The following is a 23,237-nucleotide window of genomic DNA, read 5'->3' as shown; positions in this document are numbered from 1 at the left end:
ATTCAAACTTAAAATAGTTGTTCAACATCATCACCCATATCATATAACACAAGCGCCATAAGGTGAAAATGTGCATTTTTTTTCAGGGGTAGTAACTGGAAATGATGGAGCCAGGCGTAAAATAGGATATGCGCAAGTTCATATCATGATAAAGACTCAAGGTTCCATCAATTTATATCAAATACTTTTTGAGCTAGGTGCGTCACGAACTTCGGACGGACCGACACGGCCAAATCTATATTCCCCCACCACTCCTGGGGGAGGGGCACAAAAACATTAAGGCATGTAGAAACTTCAAACAGACCTAGAATAATCACTGCAACACAAGGCCATACATGATGATGCATCAGATCAACAATGTGATTAAATGCTCTAGCTTTTAACAGGGGAAGATGGTTAAAGGTGTCCCATTTGTTTCTGGGGTTGAACCTTTAAAAAGTTAATCATTAAGAATTCTACACCTGTAACAGAAAGAGACAGGGGACAGGCGAATTGAACAACTAATAATAACACAAAGATCAAGGCTACCTATTGTTTTATTCAATCTTCTTCACAACATATTTCTCAACAACAGTTACAAGAGGGAGCAGTCACTAGGAGGTGACAAGCTATTGCTGAACAAGAGTAACAGCTTGGTGACAAATAACTTAATATTTGATATTCAAATAGTTCTGAAGGATTTTCAATTCACACGATGCTAATATCACAAAACAACATACATTCATTCATGTATAAAATGTGAGCGACGTCCTGAAGTGTCATGTGATGATAACAAATCATGATGATGGTGACTGATGTTAACTGATGATGATAATGAAAATGGTAACGTTATGAAATGAGTGATGATGAAATGAGTGATAATGACAGAAGCTATGATGATGATGATAATGAAATGATGTTGATGTATTCAGGAATTACTGACTTTTCTTCAGCATTATTTAAACTGACAAAAGTTTTAGTCAGTTACAGCAATTCAATATATAAGTAAACACTGTGTGAGAAATGTCTGTTTTTTTTCCGCATAAACAGAAGGCATTATCAGTTTTAGCTGGCCCCTTTTCAGCATCATTTAATGTTGAGTTGATCTAATAGTCACTCAAACCCAAGTTGTTCAATGATGATCCGTTCCAGAATAATGAATGTATGAAATGATGACAGTCTTTTCTCTTTCCTATTTACCCTTCTTCCTCACCATCTTCCTCTTCTTCACCCTCGCCCTCTTCTTCTCCCTCCTAAAAAAAAAAAAAACAATCTAGTTGCTAACTGTAAAATAATGCTTGAAAATATTTATAACAGGGTGCTTTTAAGCACAGGTGGCCTCTTAAAAGTAACATTTTCTTGTTTTAAATTCACACCTCACAGTTCAGGTCATGTAGCGACTTTCTAGCTGTTAGAGTAGGAAGTCCCGAAATATCACTCCATACATTATTTTACTTCAGACTTAGGTAGGCAGCATCTTGGAACCACACACCTTCAGAAAGCTAGCTGAATGGTTTTCTTGCAGAGACTGAAGTAAGGAACTAACAGAGAGGGGCAAAAGAATTAAGTAAAAAAAACCTATAAACTTGACAACAGAAGCCTGTAGCAGTATGTAAACAATTTTTCAAAAGCTTGAATTTTCTACACTTTGCTTATGGTAAAGTTTCCCTGTCTTTTTTTTAGAAATATTTCATGTTTGACCCGACTTAAATTTTTTGTTTATGGTACAAGCACTTTGCATTATGATTAATACTTGTGACTATAAGCTCTTGTACACAGCAGGGTTTTCCCTAGACTTTTCAAAATGGGGGACATAATGTCCCCACTAAGGTTAGAATTTAGGGGTCATTTGGAATTTCAGGGGGGCATAGTACTTCAAGTAGTGCATATGTGCTGTTGTTTACTTTATCTATGTAATTGGTTTGTTTGGAAGATCCTATGATTATCATTATACTAGTCATGTCCCATATTATAGAAGCAAACTGCTGGACCAAAAAGTTTAAAGAAACAAACGGTTTCATTCTCATTATCAGTTTCAAATTCATAAATATTTTTTGTATATATAATGTAAATGTTTCACGATACCTAAAATCGGTACATCCTTTCACAAAAGGATTGAACATTTTAATCCAATTAACCGCTGAAGACTTCTGCGAATTGTTTGTATGTTTGCAATATCTTGCGTAAGCATTAGCAGCAATAAAATTCTGATGTTATTGAACAATGCTGGTCAGCTGACCAATTTGCTTCCTTTGATTGGTTTGCTAAAATAAGACTATTTTCAGTTACGAAAAAAAACCCCCACATTTTCTGAAAATTAGAGTTGGTTGAATTGGACTAAATGATTACAAATGCGCCATTAATGCTGCAAAGTAACGACTTTTTGGGGTCATTTCTGACAAAAATGCGTCAAAACGCACAATTTTGTGCGTCAGGGAAAACCAAGTAATTCAGACATTCTCAATTATATTCTTCCTTTGTATATTTTTTAATTTATTATGAAAATAAGTATACCTCCTCTTCCCCTTCAAAGTCTTCGCCCTCGTCGTCCTCATCTAAATCATCAAGTTCATCGTCAGCACCAGTACCTACACCCCCTTCTTCATCAATTTCTGATGCCTGCAAGGCCAATTAACATCCATTAATAACTTTCCTATTAAAATTAGGTAGTTTTCGATTACAAATTCTCCCAACGATATTTAAGCTTTCTCCTGCTGCTGATGTAGTTCACACCAGCGACCAGCCGCAGAATGCAAAATCACAATCTTAGGAAATGTAATCGAAATGAAAATGGAATCATTGTACAATTAGGGGTCAACTACCTTAACAACAAAAATTTACAGATCTGAAAAATAATTTAAATTCACTAACTAGCTATAATTACAGTAAATATTCTCAAAACTAAGCCAAGGCTTTTCATGTAGCTAATTATTGGAGGTCTTGGCTTTCCAAATTGGAAAAAAAAATCATGCAGGATGATGAAAAAAGCCATTTTGAAACAGGGAGTTTCCATTCTGCAAAACGAGGTATAATACAGATACCAAAATCTGGCGGCTTCCTGATCTATAATTGACTCATTATCTTCTAGTATCAAAAGTATAATTACCAGATTAAAAACAAGTTTCTTAATCTTTGTCACAATTGGGAAAACATAGCCTTCTATCCTGTTGCCAGGGCATGAAACAGTAAGTGTCAACAAGACAAACAAACTGGGATTAACCTGGCAGTTACTCTAGCCTATCCTGATTGAGGTCCAATGTCAACAATAGCACACCTCTGCCCAGGATAGGCAATATACATTAGTCTTTGATTGTCATTCAAAATGTTACTGAAATATTTGTGCAAACATTCAAAATCTGGAACCTGTTTTTTTTTTTTTACAGGTTTCAGTTACGTAACAGTTGAGGTAACATAACCAGTGTTCCTGGATTCTACACCAGTATTGAACTGTTTCCTGCAAGTGAAAATAGATTGTACATAGCTGCATGAACAGCTGGAGTATAGTCTAAACCTTACCAGGTAGTACTGTAATGGATTTGGCCAGATATCATCCTTGATTACTTCTCCAAGCTCATCAGCTCCAGCGTCACCATGATCAGAGAACCAGCAGAAAAATGATTCTTGTTCCTCCGGACTCCTCTTTCGGCCTCCTTTTGCAGGTGTGTTTGCCTTCTTTGTGAGGTCCTGTATGTGATGATATATTGGTTACATTTCCATTAATATGATAGCATGTGTTAACAAAATAGCATAAATCATAAGCATGTGACTATAGAAAATTTCAGATGTCTGAAGTTTTTACAAGGAACAATATTTTAGACCTGTATATGGTAACTTTCATTAAGAATATATGCTGTTAATAGGCCAAGAATATTTGTTCTACTTGCAGATTCTGAGACATTAAAAAGAGATCAAAATCACTTACTTGCTATACATCTGGCTGTGCATATCTTTATAAAATCTCTGTAAACTTGTAGTGATATTAAAATGTGCATAACTTCAGATGCCAGAATTCTCTTATTACAGTTTTTACAAACTAAACTGTATGTGTGTGCATTTATAAATTTACTCACTTTTCCCTCTAACCAGTTGATTGGGGTAGATTTTGAAGACGGTTCACCAGTGTCATTCAGATGAAATTCTTTTGATATCACATCGTTACTGAAGTACTGATTCTTGTCAAAATACTGAAATGTAAAGAAATACTGTATTCCACATCTTTTCAAATATCAAGAAAGCAAAACTTAATGAAAATGAATGTGTAATTCCTTACATATAAAACAAACATTTTACAAATTGCAAGAAAGTTTTTCCATTAAAGTATGGAAAAAAACTTTAGAACTCCTCTCAAAAGTTCTTAACAAGCCAAACAAACTTTATCTTAAATTGCAGGGATGGCTAAAACAATTGTTTGACTTGCCGAGCCCAAGCAGAATTAGGGATGCTTCATCTGTCCATTTTCATGATGAATCATTGAAAATAACTGGACAAAGGTTTTCAATCAATTTTTGAATATCAATCAAATTGTTTTTTATAATGTGTTTTCCAACACTATCAGATTTGTCTGAACTGTTGCCATTTTGAGAAACTTTACCACAACTAAAAGATTTAAGTCACTGACAGAGAAAAACAGCAAAAAAAAAAACATGCAAGTTCTGCATACTTGTTTGAGCAACAATCGATGACTCAAACCTATAATCCATTGTCGCTGACTTAAGACATCTTTTATCAATTTTTGATTAATATAAATATAATTGACCATTGTGGCATCACTACGCAGAATAGTGTATTTTACTAAAACCTTTATACAGACAAGCAGAAAGCTTTTGGTTAAAAGTAAAAAGCCAGTAAGATTTCAATGAATTTCCTGAAATGAAATGGATGTAAAATGGATGTAAAAGTATAAAAATATGATAAACATAAAAAACTGCTTACAAAATTAATTTTATATCCTGATTTGATGTCCTCAAACTCTTGAACCTCCACTTTTGTAAGGAACTGTAATGCCTCTTCGTCTTCTTCATTCAACAATGCTGAAACTTGGGGATGATTCACAAACTAGGTATTGGTTAAGGCTCAATAATAACTAACAATTTGAAAGATTTATTTATTTATTTTGTTGGGTTTATTGTCGCACCGACACAATTTTAGGTCATATGGCGACTTTCCAGCTTTAATGGTGGAGGAAGACCCCAGGTGCCCCTCCGTGCATATTTCATCACGAGCGGGCACCCGGGTAGAACCACCGACCTTCCGTAAGCCAGCTGGATGGCTTCCTCACGTGAAGAATTCTACGCCCCAAATGAGGTTTCGAACCCACATCGATGAGGGGCAAATGGTTTGAAGTCAACGACTCTAACCACTCGGCCACGGAGGCCCCACAATTTGAAAGATGCAAAAAACTAAATAGGGGTAGGACTTGAAAACTTTTCCGATATTTAAATTTCAGTATCTATATGGGAAAAGAGCTAGGAACAAGAGACCCAAATGGGCCCCAAGTTTCTCACCTGATGACAACCTGAACGATCTGACCTTGCTTCAAACTAGGACTGGTGAAAATCTTTCAAGCAGTTTTAAAGGGGTTTTTTTTCCCGTGTATTTTGCTGTGCATATTTTATGAGGAACTTCTTAAGTTGTTCAATTTTTTTTCTTCTAATTTAGCTTTGGTGTCCCCTGAAAGGGACCAAGCAGAATGATGACAATGATAGTACAGACCAAGTTTGATGAAGACCCATCTAGCGTTTCATCAGAAAAAGTCATTTTAAGGGTTTTCTTTTTTCTAGCAGCCCCTAAAAGAAAGGCCAAGTGCCCCCAATTTGAAAACATTTGGCGTAAGTGATAATATTAACTAGAACTGTCACAGGAGTGACTCATACCCCCACCATACGGTCTTGTCACAGAAGAATGGCAACCATAAGAAATCTTAAAAATACTTAGTCTTTGGAGTACTTCATCCTGGGCTTCCACATATAAGTAATACTAGTATAATACTAGTATAGTAATACTAGTAAATATATTAAATCTCTAATATCAGAGATACACTAAAAGTGAATACAAAAACGTGTCTTACCGACCCATGTTACCGCAGAAAAATGTATTTACTTTTTACATAGGACTTATAATAAAAAGGTTATAAAAATACCTAAAATATTGAAAATCTTAAAATAGGATTTCTAAAAATAGACTAATTCCTGGAATTTAAGGGGAAGAAACTCAGTACAAAAGATAAAAAAAGGTTACTTCCCTTTGCCTCTAAGCCAATCAGAATGAGATATAGTGAAAATACATCAAAATTAACCTTAAATTCTAGGTAAAAGGGGACACAATTCAAGAAAAATTAGTGTCAGAGTTATGCACCTTGTGTCACATGATGTGGGTGATGAGGTGGAACATCTATTTTAAGTCTGAATCAAATCCATTCAGTAGTAACTGAGATATAGTGAAAATACATCAAAATTAACCTTAAATTCTAAGTAAAAAGGGGCATAATTCATGAAAAATTGGTGTCAGAGTTATGCACCTTGTGTCACATGATGTGGGTGATGAGGTGGAACATCTATTTTAAGTTTGCATCAAATTCATTTTGTAATAACTGAGATATAGTGAAAATACATCAAAATCAACCTTAAATTTAAAGTAAAAGGGGACATAATTCATAAAGAAATACGTCAGAGTTAAGCACCTTATGTCACATGATCTGGGTGATGAGGTGGAACAACTGTTTTAAGTTAGAATCAAATCCATTTAGTAATAACTGAGATATAGTGAAAATACAACAAAATTAACCTTAAATTCTAAGTAAAAGGGGACATAATTCATGAAAACTTGGTGTCAGAGTTATGCACCTTGTGTCACATGATGTGGGCACATGATGTGGGTGATGAAGTGGAACATCTATTTTAAGTTTGAATCAAATCCATTCAGTAGTAACTGAGATATAGTGAAAATACATCAAAATCAACCTTAAATTCTAAGTAAGAAGGGGCATAATTCATAAACAAGAGGACCATGATGGTCCTGAATCGCTCACCTATCCCCACATGACCCAGTGTTGAACTGAGTATGACGTCGTTATTTCTATTATTTGACATAGTGACCTAGTTTTTGAGCACATGTGACCCAGATATTATCAAGATAAAAAATTCTGACCAATTTTCATGAAGATCCATTGAAAAATATGGCCTCTAGAGAGGTCACAAGGTTTTCTATTATTTGACCTAATGACCAATTTTTTTTGAAGGCACGCGACCCACTTTTAAACTTGACCTAGATATCATCAAGGTGAACATTCTCACCAATTTTCATGAAGATCTCTTGAAAAATATGGCCTCCAGAGAGGTCACAAGGTTTTTCTATTTTTCGACCTACTGACCTACTTTTTGACTGCACATGACCCAGTTACGAACCTGACCTAGATATCATCAAGCTGAACATTCTAACCCATTTTCATGAAGATCCATTGAGAAATATGGCCTCTAGAGAGGTCACAAGGTTTTTCTATTTTCAGACCTACTGGCCTAGTTTTTGATCCCACGTGACCCAGTTTCGAACTTGACCTAGATATCATCAAGGTGAACATTCTGACCAATATTCATGAAGATCTCATGAAAAATATGGCCTCTAGAGAGGTCACAAGGTTTTTCTATTTTTAGATCTACTGACCTAGTTTTTAACCCCACGTGACCCAGTTCGAACTTGACCTAGATATCATCAAGGTAAACATTCTGACCAATTTTCATGAAGATCCGTTGAAAAATATGGCCTCTAGAGAGGTCACAAGGTTTTTCTATTTTTTAGACCTACTGACCTAGTTTTTGACCGCACGTGACCCAGTTTCAAACTTGAACTAGATATCATCAAGGTGAACATTCTGACCAATTTTCATGAAGATCCATTGAGAAATATGGCCTCTAGAGAGGTCATAAGGTTTTTCTATTTTTAGACCTAATGACCTAGTTTTTGACCCCACATGACCCAGTTTCGAACTTGACCTAGATATCATCAAGGTGAACATTCTGACCAATATTCATGAAGATCTCATGAAAAATATGGCCTCTAGAGAGGTCACAAGGTTTTTCTATTTTTAGATCTACTGACCTAGTTTTTAACCCCACGTGACCCAGTTTCGAACTTGACCTAGATATCATCACGGTTAACATTCTGACCAATTTTCATGAAGATCCATTGAAAAATATGGCCTCTAGAGAGGTCACAAGGTTTTTCTATTTTTAGACCTACTGACCTAGTTTTTGACCGCACGTGACCCAGTTTCGAACTTGACCTAGATATCATCAAGGTGAACATTCTGACCAATTTTCATGAAGATCCATTGAGAAATACGGCCTCTAGAGAGGTCACAAGGTTTTTCTATTTTTAGACCTAATGACCTAGTTTTTGACCCCACATGACCCAGTTTCGAACTTGACCTAGATATCATCAAGGTGAACATTCTGACCAATTGCATGAAGATCTCATGTAAAATAATGGCTCTAGAGAAGGTCACAAGGTTTTTTTCTATTGTGTTTATGTCCACCGACCTAGTTTTTCAATCGCGACTTTCCACTTTTAATTGGAGTAATGACCCAGGTGACACATTCTGACCATATTCATAGAAGCATCCGGTAAAACACGACCTTACGAAGCACAGCTGTTTTCTCAGTTTAAGAATCTACGAATAGTTTTTGAGGGGCAAAGGGTTGAAGTCAACGACCTAGCTACCCATCGACGGAACATTTGAATCAAATTTTATGGAGACTTTGAAAACTTTTCCTTAAATTAGTCATCTAGAAGGTTAATCAAGTAGACCCATGGGCCCTAAGTTTTGACGCACGTGACACCATTCGAACTTGACCTGCTATCAACAAGGTGAAATTTGCAACATTTAAAGTTTTATTTCTGTATATGGGCAATTTAGAGGAACAAGTTTTCATTTTTATCTATCTAATAGCTTTTGCCCCTGAACCGCATTTTGAATGACATGATATACAAGTGAACATTTGATGAAACCCATTCTAAGCCGTTAAAAAAGGCCTTAAATCAAAGGTTTTTCTTTTTTCCCTACTGCCTAATTGAAGGCCACGTGCCCCAAGTTTGAATACCTAGAGTATATCAGGTGAAATTTCTGACAATTTGTCAATGAGTGACTTTAAACTTTATCGGCTCACAGAAGAGGCACATAGAAATTTTATTTTAATATACTAGTCTTTGAACGCACCTGGTATCCCATTCAGAATTACTAGATATATCAGATAGAATTCTGTACAACTTTCATAAAGATCCTAACAGAAAAAATCGTGCTCTAGAGCTGTCACAGCAGAAAATGTTTTACGTTACACACGGACTATAGAAAAAGGGGTATAAAAATCACCTTAACTATTGAAAATTAAAATAGGTTTCAAAGTTATGACATATGTCACTGATTGGGTGATGAGACTCGTACACATTTTAAAGGTCTTCTTGGATCAAACCATTTAGAATGAGATATAGTGAAAATAAAATCAAAATTAACCTTAAATTCTAGTAAAAGGGGACAAATTCAGAAAACTTGGTGTCAGAGTTGCCCCTTGTGTCACATGATGTGGGTGATAGGTGGAACATCTATTTTAAGTCTGAATCAAATCCATTAGTAATAACTGAGATATAGTGAAATACACTCAAATGATACCTTAAATAATAAAATGCGGCATAATTCATGTAAGGGTACATGTGTCAAGATTCGAGCTACTTGCTGCAATATGTGTGTGTTATGCGACATCATTGTAATTTTGCTCAATATGTTGTAATAACGCAGATCAGGTCCAAAATCAACCTTAAATTTAAGTATCATCATCAATACTCAGAGTAATTGTCAGCTGTATCGAGGGATGAGTGAAAACTGTTTTAAGTTAGAATCAACCAGTTAGTAAAAAACTAGAATGATACAAACCAAAAACATTTAGCTTATAATCAGTAAAAGGACTATTATTCATGAAAACTTGGTCAAGTTATGCACTTGTGCACTGAATGTGGCACATATGTGTGATGACGAATTGAACATCTTCATTTTAAGTTTATTCAAATCCGATTCAGTTCACTGAAATTGGGAAAAACCTCAAAAAATTAATTCTAAGTAAGTTTATAATAATTGGGAGGTGTTTGCACCATTTTAACATTTGGAATAACATTTTTAGTTTTCTAAAAATCCATTGTATAACTGAAGATTTTATGAGAAAATACAACAAAATAACCAAACAAGAAAAGGGAACATAATTCAGTAAAATAATTTTCAGAGCTATGCCTGTGTGTCAAATTTTGAAGTGAACTGTATTTTAAAGAGGTTACATCAATCCATTTTAAATGACATGAGATAATAGATTTTGGGACGCGACAGGACGCGACGCGACAAAACTGACTCCTATATACCCCCCTCAAACATGTTTGGTGGGGGTATAATTAAGACCTTACAGTGATGTTACAGAACAAATTTTACGAAGACGAATCAACCAGTTCATGAGAAGAATCATTTTAAGATGTATGTATTTTACGCTCTAGCACAGTAGCCCCTAAAAAGGGCCATTTAGTGCCCTAATTTGAATAAAATTTGGAGAGGACCTTATAATGATGCTACAGATCAAGTCTGATGAAAATCCATCAAGCAGTTCAGGAGAAGGTCTTTTAAAGATATTTCTAATTTTAGCTCTAGCTGCACTATAAGGGGCCAAGAGCCCCAATTCGAACAAATTCAGGAGAGGACTTTATAATATAAACAGACCAGGTTTGATAAAGATCCATCATGCAGTTCATGACAAGAAGTTATATAAAGGTATTCCTATTTCTTAGCTAGGATGAACCACTTGAACAAACTTGATTTATATCCATGCACAGGCGAGTCCAACAGCTCTACTATTCTTTAAATAGTTGAGCTAACAAGAGGGCCATGATGGCCCTATATCGCTCACCTGTTATCATTGCACTTAAGGACAAGTCTTCAAGGTCAAAAGATCATAATGAAGATCAATCAAAAGAATTATGAGAAAATATAGTTGAAATTTTCTTAAAGTAACTTAAAATAAAATTATTCTCAAATCAGGCCAGAAGTTTCATACAAGAAGATTTAATTCTAAAGTTTTCTATATGGCCATATAGGGATAATGAGTGTCTCCTGCAGGCTGCCATGTTTTTTGAAGAATCAAAATTATCTCAAGGAATTTGGTAGGTCATCCAAGTCACATTTGTGTAAAATTATTTTGAAAATGGACCAGTAGCTTTTGAGAAGATTTTCAAAGTTTTCTATATAGCCATCTAGGGAAAACAAGCCCCACCCCCTATCAGGGGCCATAACTACAGAACCCATGATGGGATCTGGCCTGTTCAAGAAAGGAACCAATATCTTGTGGTGATACAAGTTGTGTGCAAGTTTGGTTAAAATCAAATCATAAATGAAGCTGCTATTGTGCAGAATAGGTCAAAATAGCTAATTTTGGCCCTTTCAGGGGCCATAACTCTGGAATCCATTAAGGGATCTGGCCAGTTCAAGAAAGGAACCAAGATCTTATGGTGACACAAGTTTTGTGCAAGTTTGATTAAATTCAAATCATAAATGAAGCTGCTGTTGTGCAGACAAGGTGAAAATAGCTAATTCTGGCCCTTTCAGGGGCAATCACTCTGGAAACCATAAAGGAATCTGGCCAGTTCAAGAAAGGAACTGAGATCTTATGGTGATACAAGTTGTGTGCAAGTTTGGTTAAAATAAAATAAAATCATAAATGAAGCTGCTATTGTGCAGACAAGGTCAAAATAGCTAATTCTGGCTTTTCAGGGGCCATAACTCTGGAACCCATAATGGAATCTGGCCGGTTCAAGAAAGTAACCAAGATCTTATATTGATACAAGTTGTGTGCAAGTTTGGTAAAAATCAAATCATAACTAGAAAATGCTTTTGTAAAAAAGTGCATGTCTCCCCCAATGCAAAGTCCTATAGGCAAGAAGTCAATAGGGGTCAGGAGCGAAAGTCAAAGAGACACTGATGGTTGGCTGCAATAGGGATCATCTACTTGGCATGTCCAGTCATCCCGCTAAATTTCAATACTCTTGGCCTAGTGGTTCTCAAGTCACTGTTCAGGCTCCTGTGGCCTTGACCTTTGATCAAGTGACCTCAAAATAAATAGGGGTCATCTACTCTGCATGTCCAATCATCCTATTAAGTTTCAACATTGTAGGTCAAGTGGTTCTCAAGTTATTTCCAAATAATGATTTTACATGAACAGGCCACTGTGACCTTGACCTTTAATAGACTGACCCCAAAATCAATAGGGGTCATCTACTCTGCATGTTCAATCATTCTATGAAGTTTCAACATTCTGGGTCAAGTGGTTCTCAAGTTATTGATCGGAACTGGTTATCAATGTTCAGGCCTCTGTGACCTTGACCTTTAACGGAGTGACCCCAAAAACAATAGGGGTCATTTACTCTGCATGAACAATCATCCTATGAAGTTTCAACATTCTGGGTCAAGAGGTTCTCAAGTTATTGATTGGAAATGGCTTTCCATGTTCAGGCCCCTGTGGCCTTGACCTTTAACAGAGTGCCCCTAAAATCATTAGGGGTCATCTACTCTGCATGACCAATCATCCTATGAAGTTTCATCATTCTGGGTCAAGTGGTTCTCAAGTTACTGACCGGAAATGTTTTCAATGTTCAGGCCCCTGTGACCTTGACCTTTAACAGAGTGACCCCAAAAGCGTTAGGGGTCTTCTACTCTGCATGACCAATCATCCTATTAAGTTTCAACATTCTGGGTCAAGTGGTTCTCTAGTTATTGATCGGAAATGGTTTTAAATGTTCAGGCCCCTGTGACCTTGACCTCTGATGGAGTGTCCCCAAAAACAATAGGGGTCGTCTACTCCAGCAGCCCTACAACCCTATGAAGTTTGAAGGTTCTAGGTCAAATGGTTCTCCAGTTATTGCTCGGAAATGAAGTGTGACGAACGGACGGACAGGGCAAAAACAATATGTCTCCTGGGGGAGACATAAATAAAGCTGCTATTGTGCAGACAAGGTCAAAATAGCTAATTTTGGCCCTTTCAGGGGCCATATCTCTGGAACCCATAATGGAATCTGGCCGGTTCAAGAAAGTAACCAAGATCTTATGGTGATACAAGTTGTGTGCAAGTTTGGTAAAAATCAAATCATAACTAGAAAATGCTTTTGTAAAAAAGCGCATGTCTCCCCCAATGCAAAGTCCTATAAGCAAGAAGTCAATAGGGGTTAGGAGCGAAAGTCAAAGAGACACTGATGGTTGGCTGCAATAGGGATCATCTACTTGGCATGTCCAATCATCCCACTAAATTTCAATACTCTTGGCCTAGTGGTTCTCAAGTCACTGTTCAGGCTCCTGTGACCTTGACCTTTGATCAAGTGACCTCAAAATAAATTAAATAGGGGTCATCTACTCTGCATGTCCAATCATCCTATTAAGTTTCAACATTGTAGGTCAAGTGATTCTCAAGTTATTTCCAAAAAATGATTTTACATGAACAGGCCACTGTGACCTTGACCTTTAATAGACTGACCCAAAAATCAATAGGGGTCATCTACTCTGATTGTTCAATCATCCTATGAAGTTTCAACATTCTGGGTCAAGTGGTTCTCAAGTTATTGATCGGAACTGGTTATCAATGTTCAGGCCCCTGTGACCTTGACCTTTAACGGAGTGACCCCAAAAACAATAGGGGTCATTTACTCTGCATGAACAATCATCCTATGAAGTTTCAACATTCTGGGTCGAGAGGTTCTCGAGTTATTGATTGGAAATGGTTTTCCATGTTCAGTCCCCTGTGGCCTTGACCTTTAACAGAGTGACCCTAATATCGTTAGGGGTCATCTACTCTGCATGACCAATCATCCTACGAAGTTTCATCATTCTGGGTCATGTGGTTCTCAAGTTACTGACCGGAAATGTTTTCAATGTTCAGGCCCCTGTGACCTTGACCTTTAACAGAGTGACCCCAAAATCGTTAGAGGTCATCTACTCTGCATGACCAATCATCCTATTAAGTTTCAACATTCTGGGTCAAGTGGTTCTCTAGTTATTGATCGGAAATGGTTTTCAATGTTCAGGCCCCTGTGACCTTAACCTTTGTCGGAGTGACTCCAAAAACAATAGGGGTCGTCTACTCCAGCAGCCCTACAACCCTATGAAGTTTGAAGGTTCTAGGTCAAATGGTTCTCCAGTTATTGCTCGGAAATGAAGTGTGACGGAACCGAGATTTTATGGTGATACAAGTTGTGTGCAAGTTTGGTTAAAATAAAATCACTAATGAAACCACTATCGTGCAGACAAGAAATTGTTGACACACAGACGATGGATGAAGGGTGATCACAAAAGCTCACCTTGTCACTTTGTGACAGGTGAGCTAAAAATGGAGAAAACAAAAATTTAGAAAGTAAGAAAGAAATATTTCACTTGTGTTGACTAAATGATGTTAAATTGGCGGCCAATAATTATCGGTGATTAGCGCGACACCTGGTGACAGTTTTGTTTTTAACAATTTGATCTCTGTATAATATAATACTCCGTCTAGTATTCGGTTATTTATGATTTTTTGGATATTTCTTTCATCAAAATACTATTAAATTTGTGTGAAATTGATTTTTTAAAAAGACTAATTAGTATTAAATTACCACACAATCTTTTACGAACATAACCGAAATCTTAGTTTTTGGCGTAGACAGTTAGCGTGGAGAGTAGTTTCCCTTTACCGAAATGGCAAAAATCGTAATCTGACTTAGAAGTTGGAAAATCGTCTATACCAGTGTACAGCACCCACGATTTGGGGCTGGTCCCCTATCAGTGTATGAAATTCAGATTTGAATCCACCTGCCCGTTCGGGCTACCAGATAGAAAATTTTCCAAGCCTGACACCAATGTCACTAGCCCGAATTTTAACACCATAAAATACTTAATTTTTGCACCATATAAAATTTTGTTTTATAGACATAATTATGTGCACGTTTGAAGGAATAAGAAATTTATACAAATATATTTGCCATGTTTTCGAACAGTTTTAACTCTGAATACTCCAGTCCAGATCATCATCGCCAGAGTCCCAAATCATCGGACATGTCACCTTGCCAAATAAAATCTTACCTCAAAAGCCCAATTTTTTATGATCCGCACTCGCAAATTATAGCTGCTCGGACTGTGCAGGGGTGTAAATTTCTTTTTCACACCACTCGCCCTGCAGGACTAGTAGCTAGTAAAATCTACTCGCCCTTAGTGAACAGTCACTCGCCCTAATAATTGACATTTTTAATACTGGCGTGTTTTATGGAAAGAGTATTATGTACAATAAGCAAATTTCAAATATAACACATAGCTCGTACACTATGTTTCCTTTTTGATTATTCATTTTCGTTACTCTTAAATTTCCTTTTCACACCAGACATTTTTCTTTTTCTTTCACTAATTTTGTCATCTCCAACATCAAGTTGCTCTTCATATATACTCTTTATTTCCCCATTTGCTGAGATTTTTTACAAACAAATAAAGTGAGCAACAATAACATATAAAATGCGTGGCATTCAAAATTGAAAAACCTTTAACATATTTTACAACTGTGTACATGAAACAAACATTAACTGCATCGATAGTAATAATAATCACAGTCTAACCCCTACCGTAGTTTCCCAAAGTGTCAGAAAAGTATTAAATATCAGTTATTTTCATTTTCTCAAGATTTATTTCCCGAAAAATAATTATTTTGAAAAGTGTCCTAAAAATATGGACACAATAATCATCCTCCTCCTACCAGTCTCGAAAGCGAAATAAAAGAGTTGACGATTTATTTGGTAATTATTCTGTTGATAAACTAAGTAATTGGCCTTGTTTTCATCATCAATTAACATCCTCTCAAAGAGCTAAAAGAAGTGTGTCTGTATCATGACATCTGAAGTGGAGATCAAAGCGGTTTTGTTGCACGAGATTGTCATGGTATTACGTCATATTTAGGGTTGGATATCGTTAAGGACGAAGCGGTCCGATACCGATACCGATACCAACGAAACGATACGGTATTTTTAACGATACCGATACCAAGCTTTGAAGTACATCACATAAGCAATGATTTGGTTAGTATTAAATACACCCTTTTAAGTAGTTCTACAGGAAAATTTGCTTTGATATATAAACATTTTAAGTCTGTTAATTTGATGTTGAACTAAAACTATGAAAGAGTAAATAAAATAAACATATTTTACAAACTAGAGTTTTCCAAAATAAAAAAAAAAAGAGTAGATATGTTGCTCACTGTGCAATTTAAATCTAGGACTCACTGTGTTAATGCTTGCTCTGCACTGACGAGAACTGTGAAATTCAACACTTACTAGCTTTCAAATTAACCCATTTAACAAGTCAGACTCGTTGTCACTCATGATAAATCTTCAACCAGGTTAACTAGTAATGTGTTTAAATTGCAACATTTTTTTTCAACACAAGTTTCTTAACAACCCTCAAAACGCCTGAAACAACCAGCAATAACGTATTTCTATTAGTTCGCGAAAACCGATGACTTGTTTACGTAGGTTACAGCTTAGTTTCGTAACTTTTTATTAAAATATATTTCTTTCATTTGTTTTGATAGAATATGACAAAGAGCAAAAAAGTGTCGTATATTTTGCAATTAAGTATGATTTACATAGTTTAAAACGACGGGAAAAGAAGTTTTTTATGATAATATTTAGCATACGAAATTATTCGCAAGGTCAGCTCTCCATGTTACTCGGAGCGGTGTCACAGTAAACAATGTCTATCGCGTTATTACTGTGTTTCAAATACTATTTGCATATTTTCTGCTTTCTTTTGCCGCGGATTTGGTAATTATTTTGTTTATTTACTTTTATGGAAATACCAGAATCGGAACCGGTTCTTTACGAAACGGTATATACCGGTACTTTACGAAGTGATTATTGGTACGGTACCGATACCGGGAACCGGTATCCAACCCTAGTCATATTACAGTTTTCGCGCCATGTGACACATCACTGTCTGATCGTACCGCCTCGATTCTTTAAATTGATGAGAAGCAGAAATCAACTAGAAATTGCTTTTGTAAAAAAGCGCACGTCTCCCTCAATGCAAAGTCCTATAGGCAAGAAGTTAATAGGGGCCAGGAGCGAAAAGTCAAAGAGACACTGATAGTTGGCTGCAATAGGAATCATCTACTTGGCATGTCTAGTCATCCCGCTAAATTTTCAACACTCTTGGCCTAGTGGTTGTCAAGTCAACTGTTCAGGCTCCTGTGACCTTAACCTTTGATCAAGTGTCCCCAAAATTAATAGGAGTCATCTACTCTGCATGGCCAATCATCCTATTAAGTTTCAGCATTGTAGGTCAAGTGGATCTCAAGTTATTTTCCGGAAATGATTTTACATGACCAGGCCCCTGTGACCTTGACCTTTAATAGACTGACCCAAAAATCAATAGGGGTCATCTACTCTGCATGTTCAATCATCCTATGAAGTTTCAACATTCTGGGTCAAGTGGTTCTCAAGTTATTGATCGGAAATTGTTTTCCATGTTCAGGCTCCTGTGGCCTTGACCTTTAACAGAGTGACCCCAAAATCGATAGGGGTCATGTACTCTGCATGTTCAATCATCCTATGAAGTTTCAACATTCTGGGTCAAGAGGTTCTCAAGTTATTGATCGGAAACGGTTATCATTGTTCAGGCCCCTGTGACCTTGACCTTTAAAAGAGTGACCCAAAAAACAAATAGGGGTCATTAACACTCCAGGAACAATCATCCTATGAAGTTTCAACATTCTGGGTCGAGAGGTCCTCAAGTTATTGATCGGAAGCAGTTTTCGATGTTCAGGCCCGTGACCTTGACCTTTAACAGAATGACCTCAAAATCAATAGGGGTCATCTACTTGCATGACCAATCATCCTATGAAGTTTCAACATTCTGGGTCAAGAGGTTCTCAAGTTATTGATCGGAAACGGTTATCATTGTTCAGGCCCCTGTGACCTTGACCTTTAAAAGAGTGACCCAAAAAACAAATAGGGGTCATTTACACTCCAGGAACAATCATCCTATGAAGTTTCAACATTCTGGGTCGAGAGGTCCTCAAGTTATTGATCGGAAGCAGTTTTCGATGTTCAGGCCCGTGACCTTGACCTTTAACAGAATGACCTCAAAATCAATAGGGGTCATCTACTTGCATGACCAATCATCCTATTAAGTTTCAACATTCTGGGTCAAGTGGTTCTCAAGTTACTGACCGGAAATGGTTTTCAATGTTCAGGCCCCTGTGACCTTGACCTTTAACAGAGTGACCCCAAAATCAATAGGGGTCATCTACTTGCATGACCAATCATCCTATGAAGTTTCAACATTCTGGGTCAAGTCGTTCTCAAGTTATTGATCGGAAATGGTTTTCCATGTTCAGGCCCCTGTGACCTTGACCTTCGATGGAGTCACCCCAAAATCAATAGGGGTCATCTACAGTGCATGATCAATAATCTATGAAGTTTCAACATTCTGAGTGAAGTCGTTCTCGAGTTATTAATCGGAAATGGTTTCCCATGTTCAGGTCCCTGTGACCTTGACAGTGCTCCAGCTAGCTATTTACAGCAGGGCGCATCGCCCGTTCCATAATTTGTCCGCCCTGTTGCCCCGCCAGGCACCCTGCCCGTTTTACAACCATTCATTTCTTTTTTTAGCCAAACTTCCCTTTTTTGCCTCAGTGATTATAATACACTGCTTTATTGCCCCTTTTTATCGAGTGATACACGCTGGGGGGCATTGACATAATTAGCAAACAATTAAACAATTACCTGCTGTAATCGTGCCCGAGGCAGACCATGATATTTTAGACTGCTCCACTAGCATTAAAATCACTGAACCTTAGAGTTAAAACAGTTTGCAAACCAGTCTGAAATCATTATCATTTCGCCCCACCTGTCAAAGTGTACTTTCGTTTTCGGTAATATAGTTGTAAATACCCCTTTATACACAACTGAAACTTAAGTCCAGACAACAGACATTTAAATTTAATTAATAAAAATCGATCACAATCAAATTTAAATAGGAAAATACTTTGATTTCATCGTTTTACAAGTTTTTGAAATCGAAAGTAGGTTGTCGTCTGCTTTGTGAAATTGCTGATTTTTCATGAAGATTTCTTTGAAATTAGTTTACTAAGATGTAATGACAGGGTACACTTTAATGTCAGATACTGTAAAATGCTGTTAAACTGTCTTTGCATCATAATAATTTTTCAAAAATATTGTTTAAACTGGACATTCGACGACTTTTAGACAAAAGTGTAACCATATCCGGATATATAATTTTGGATACCCGGAATATGTCTATTACAAGTGCTAAACTTGCTTTTAGACTGTTGTAAGTTAAAAACTTTGCCTGCTTTCATTTATTTAAGTGGAAGTTTAAACTTTTTTCTGTATATATGTTGCACGTATAAATTTATAAATATCAAGTAGCCTACATGGAGAAGATGTGTACTGAAATTGTAACAAGTAAAATAGGCCTAAACAAATTGATATTGTTATTCAGTATGCAATTACAAAGAAATGTTACAAGTTGAAAATCAATGCCAAGTGAAATACAAACAGCAGAATTTTTAGTTGATAAATAGGTGCATTAGAGATGACAGACATAGCCTATTAAAAGACCATACCTAAAGTGTGCCAAAAACATGCCTAAATTATGCCAAAGTCCATGCCTAAAGTATGTTAAAATGCACTGTATGCATGGACCAGTTATATTTTTTTCCCGAAGGAGCACGGTCCCGGACCGACCATCACCCCAGAAGTGCCCTTTTCAGTGCCAGCACCCTGCCCTTTTTTAATCCTAGCTGGAGCACTGCCTTGACCTTTGACGGAGTGACCCCAAAAACAATAAGGGTCGTCTCCTCCATAAGCCCTACCATCCTATGAAGTTTGAAGGTTCTAGGTCAAATGGTTCTCCAGTTATTGCTCGGAAATGAAGTGTGACGTACGGACGGACTGGGCATAACAATACTTCTCCCTCAGAGAGGGGGAAGACATAATAAAAAAGTTTCTTCCTTAATTTGTTATTAAAAGCGAATGTGCAATATCGCATACAAACTGACAAGTCCTACCTCTGTGACCTATTTGCCCTCGAGGACTTTACATTGTTTGAGAAGAATGTTTTATCAAAAAATACATGTACAAAGATTCACTTAAAACTTAATAAAAACAACATCATTTTGTTTTATTTTAAAAACACATTTCTATTTACGTCCACGAGGTCACGTAACCTATTCCGTCGCACTAACGGAAAAATTTTTACCAAAAAAATCGTTTTACTCAATGTATTTAAATTACTGCTGCTTTTTCATTATTTAAGATTTTTTTATTCTGTTGTTTGTTCTTTCTGGTCAACAGTCTGAATTTTATGCCCATAGTATGTATCACTTATTTTACCTTAGAAAAAAATAAGTAATTAAGATCGCGCTGTTTGAAATTTAACAAATCATTACATGAAAATTGGACCGTTTTTTTAATACAAATTTGCTTACATTTCCGTCGATATTTTATTGGAATCTTAACAGAATTCAAACTGTATTACTTCTCAAGCGGTATTGAAAAATTGAAGCAATAATGTTAAAAAATGAATGCACTACGCGCGTTGTTTGTGTATGTGTCGATAAACAGAAGTAACGTCACTGTAAATTAGACATTTGATATCTTTACGATTGCTTGTGGAACCCATCATTTTGCTAGTGCAAAAAATGGCACTAGTGGGAAAAAAAGTTGAATTTGATCCCTGAACTTCACACAAATTATTTCAAGCAACAATATAATATGAAAAACTGTTAAATAAAGGATACAGCTGTTACCCAGAAGTTTGGTATTTTAGCTATCAAATCAGACCTCTTCTGGAAGTAAGGCTGTCGTAATTTGTTGTATTTTTGTTCTACTTTTAGAATCTCTTCACTTGCTTGCTCGTTCAGTCTGTCTATCTCATTCTGAACCTCATCTATCTGCTCTATCGCCTCCTGCTGTTCTTTATCTGCAAGGTGAAAAGTAAATTTTCATTTCTTTTCCTTGGGAACGATTTAGCTTACTGGAGTTGCTTTCAACATGCCGCACCGTGACGTCATAAAAAATAATTTTCAAACCTGCTTTCGGTTTGGATAATCATCAATCAAACGTTAAGAATAAAAAGAAATCTCACGATTTGTATTGCTCATGTTTATTTTTAACGTTCTGCATAAAATAACACCAAAATTCGCATGTAATCTGTATTTTCAACAAAGAAACATAAACTCACAAAAGAAAATCGTGCTCGTCGTTTTCTCGTTCGAGCATGGTAATGAAACAAAGACTGTTCAAGCGAAGTTCCAAGTATCAAATATGAGAAAATTAACTTTATATGTCAGAAAATAAATTGTTTTAAATATTACATAAATTCTTTTGTCTTACCGGCCTGTTCATCGGGATTTTCAGCGCCGTTCTTTTCCTCAGTCTTAGCTTGTTTTGCAGTGGTAGCCATCTTTTCGCGAAAGAGAATGAATGACGCATGCGCAATCAGAGGAAAACTCCTGCACGCGACAAATCCGAATTATATTCGGAACATTTCGGATATTTTGACGGATTGTTCCGTACTTTTCCGTTTAATCAAAGTACACGAAGGGTACCGTAGTCGACAGTTACCCTTCTGCTGGGCATATAGCCGCCGTGAGGACTACTAGACCTACAAGGTCTGTTGAGATCAAGTAATCTGTAATATACATACTGAGACGGATATTTTCTCAGAAAACCATTTTCTCTCTAGGAGACAGAGATAAGAGATACTGTATTTTTTTTCTAAAGATGATTTTATAGTAGAGATATTTGTAACGACTGATGCAGTCCAGATGACTACCCGCTGTGATTTGACCGTTATTTCTCATATTTGAAATTCGTTACATTTATAGAACTATACCAAATATAATTCCACACATTTTACTATAGGTCCTTATTGTATATTGATATAGTGTTTCCACATTTTACCAAAGGAAAGCGTGTATAACTTTAAATAATTTCTAAAACTATCAGAGTTATCTTGTTGTTGTTTTTTTTTCAGTATAAAAACAATTAGAAATTTCGAAATCTCTCAATTTTTACCGGTCGATATGTTATACTTGAAACATAGATCGAGGCATTAGCATAAAACCTAATATTCGGAAGTCCTGAATTTAATGAAATTACTAGACTATCCATGGCGTTATTTCAAGGTCATTGGACGCTTTTATTTTGATGGATAAAGTTTTGCCTGCTCTGGTCCTAATGTCACTTGAACGGATTTTAGTATTGAAGATTTCGATTTCGGTAGAGTGTTATACGCACACATACAGAAACGCATTTGAATAAAAGAAAGCATGATGGTGTTGATAAAGGGAGATGGAGACATATAAGGACACACTAGTATATTTTGACTACCTGTGACACACCTTCGTAGCCGCCAGATACCTCCGCGATCCACTCAGATGTTGTTCATACAAATACATAGTGCTATTTTCCACCTTGTATAGATTGCATGCAGGGAGTTGATAAAGGGAGATGGAGACATATAAGGACACACTAGTATATTTTGACTACCTGTGACACACCTTCGTAGCCGCCAGATACCTCCGCGATCCACTCAGATGTTGTTCATACAAATACATAGTGCTATTTTCCACCTTGTATAGATTGCATGCAGAGATCGTCGTGAAAATTTTTGATATTGCAGTGGGTTTTTTTCCGTTTTCGGGGAGTGGGGGTATGGTCCGTTAAGATGAGTAAATCGCGTCGTTACGACTAAACGGGGGGGGGGGGGGGGGGGGGGGTGTGCATCGCACCCCAAAAAGTGAATTGAATTTTGGCGATGGATAGTGATTGTTGGTTCGCGACCTGCTTTTGATAATACATCAATGATATGACAACATGATACCCTTGGCCAGAAGGATGTGTGTTTTAATGAATTCAAAGTCCACAAAACGCTATATGTGAAAAGAGTGAAAACGCAGGAATCCAAACAATTCGAGTATTTAACAAACACGGCGCATTCGTGTAGGCATTCAGACAGGCGTATCAGCGGCAATGCAAACTATACTCAAAACTTAAAAAATGCTGTAATTTCCGCTTTTTCTCTTTTTCCCCCTTCCATTTACTGAACACATGATGGCAAGAACAAGCCAGGGCTCATTTGCAGACGTTGACGTCAAAACGTCACTTCCGCCTACGATGAAATAACGTTGTTACTCTAACAACGT

The 23,237-nt window shown here is 36.7% G+C and overlaps 1 protein-coding gene across 1 annotated transcript; it reads right to left on the bottom strand.

Moving 5' to 3' along the window:
- Positions 1-518: 518 nt before the first annotated feature.
- LOC123554089 (protein SET-like) lies at positions 519-21,570 on the bottom strand. The gene is made up of 7 exons (XM_045343990.2): positions 21,424-21,570; positions 20,829-21,010; positions 4,912-5,034; positions 4,050-4,163; positions 3,496-3,663; positions 2,494-2,598; positions 519-1,232 (listed from the first exon to the last, which is right to left on the bottom strand). The coding sequence occupies exons 1-7, from the start codon at positions 21,491-21,493 to the stop codon at positions 1,176-1,178; spliced, it is 819 nt and encodes a 272-aa protein (XP_045199925.1). The 5' UTR covers positions 21,494-21,570; the 3' UTR covers positions 519-1,175.
- Positions 21,571-23,237: the final 1,667 nt, after the last annotated feature.

The sequence above is a fragment of the Mercenaria mercenaria genome, chromosome 15, assembly GCF_021730395.1.
Source record: "Mercenaria mercenaria strain notata chromosome 15, MADL_Memer_1, whole genome shotgun sequence".
In the NCBI taxonomy this organism is placed as follows: Eukaryota; Metazoa; Mollusca; class Bivalvia; order Venerida; family Veneridae; genus Mercenaria; species Mercenaria mercenaria.
Note: the sequence above shows the minus strand (reverse complement) of the source record. Positions and strands in the feature narration are given on the sequence as shown.

Coding starts and splice junctions, on each gene's coding strand:
- LOC123554089 (XM_045343990.2), bottom strand. CDS start 21,493: ATGGCTACCACTGCAAAACAAGCTAAGACTGAGGAAAAGAACGGCGCT. Junction 3,664..4,049: donor TCAACTGGTTAGAGGGAAAA/GTGAGTAAATTT, acceptor CATCACATACAG/GACCTCACAAAGAAGGCAAA. Junction 1,233..2,493: donor ACTTTGAAGGGGAAGAGGAG/GTATACTTATTT, acceptor TTTTTTTTTTAG/GAGGGAGAAGAAGAGGGCGA.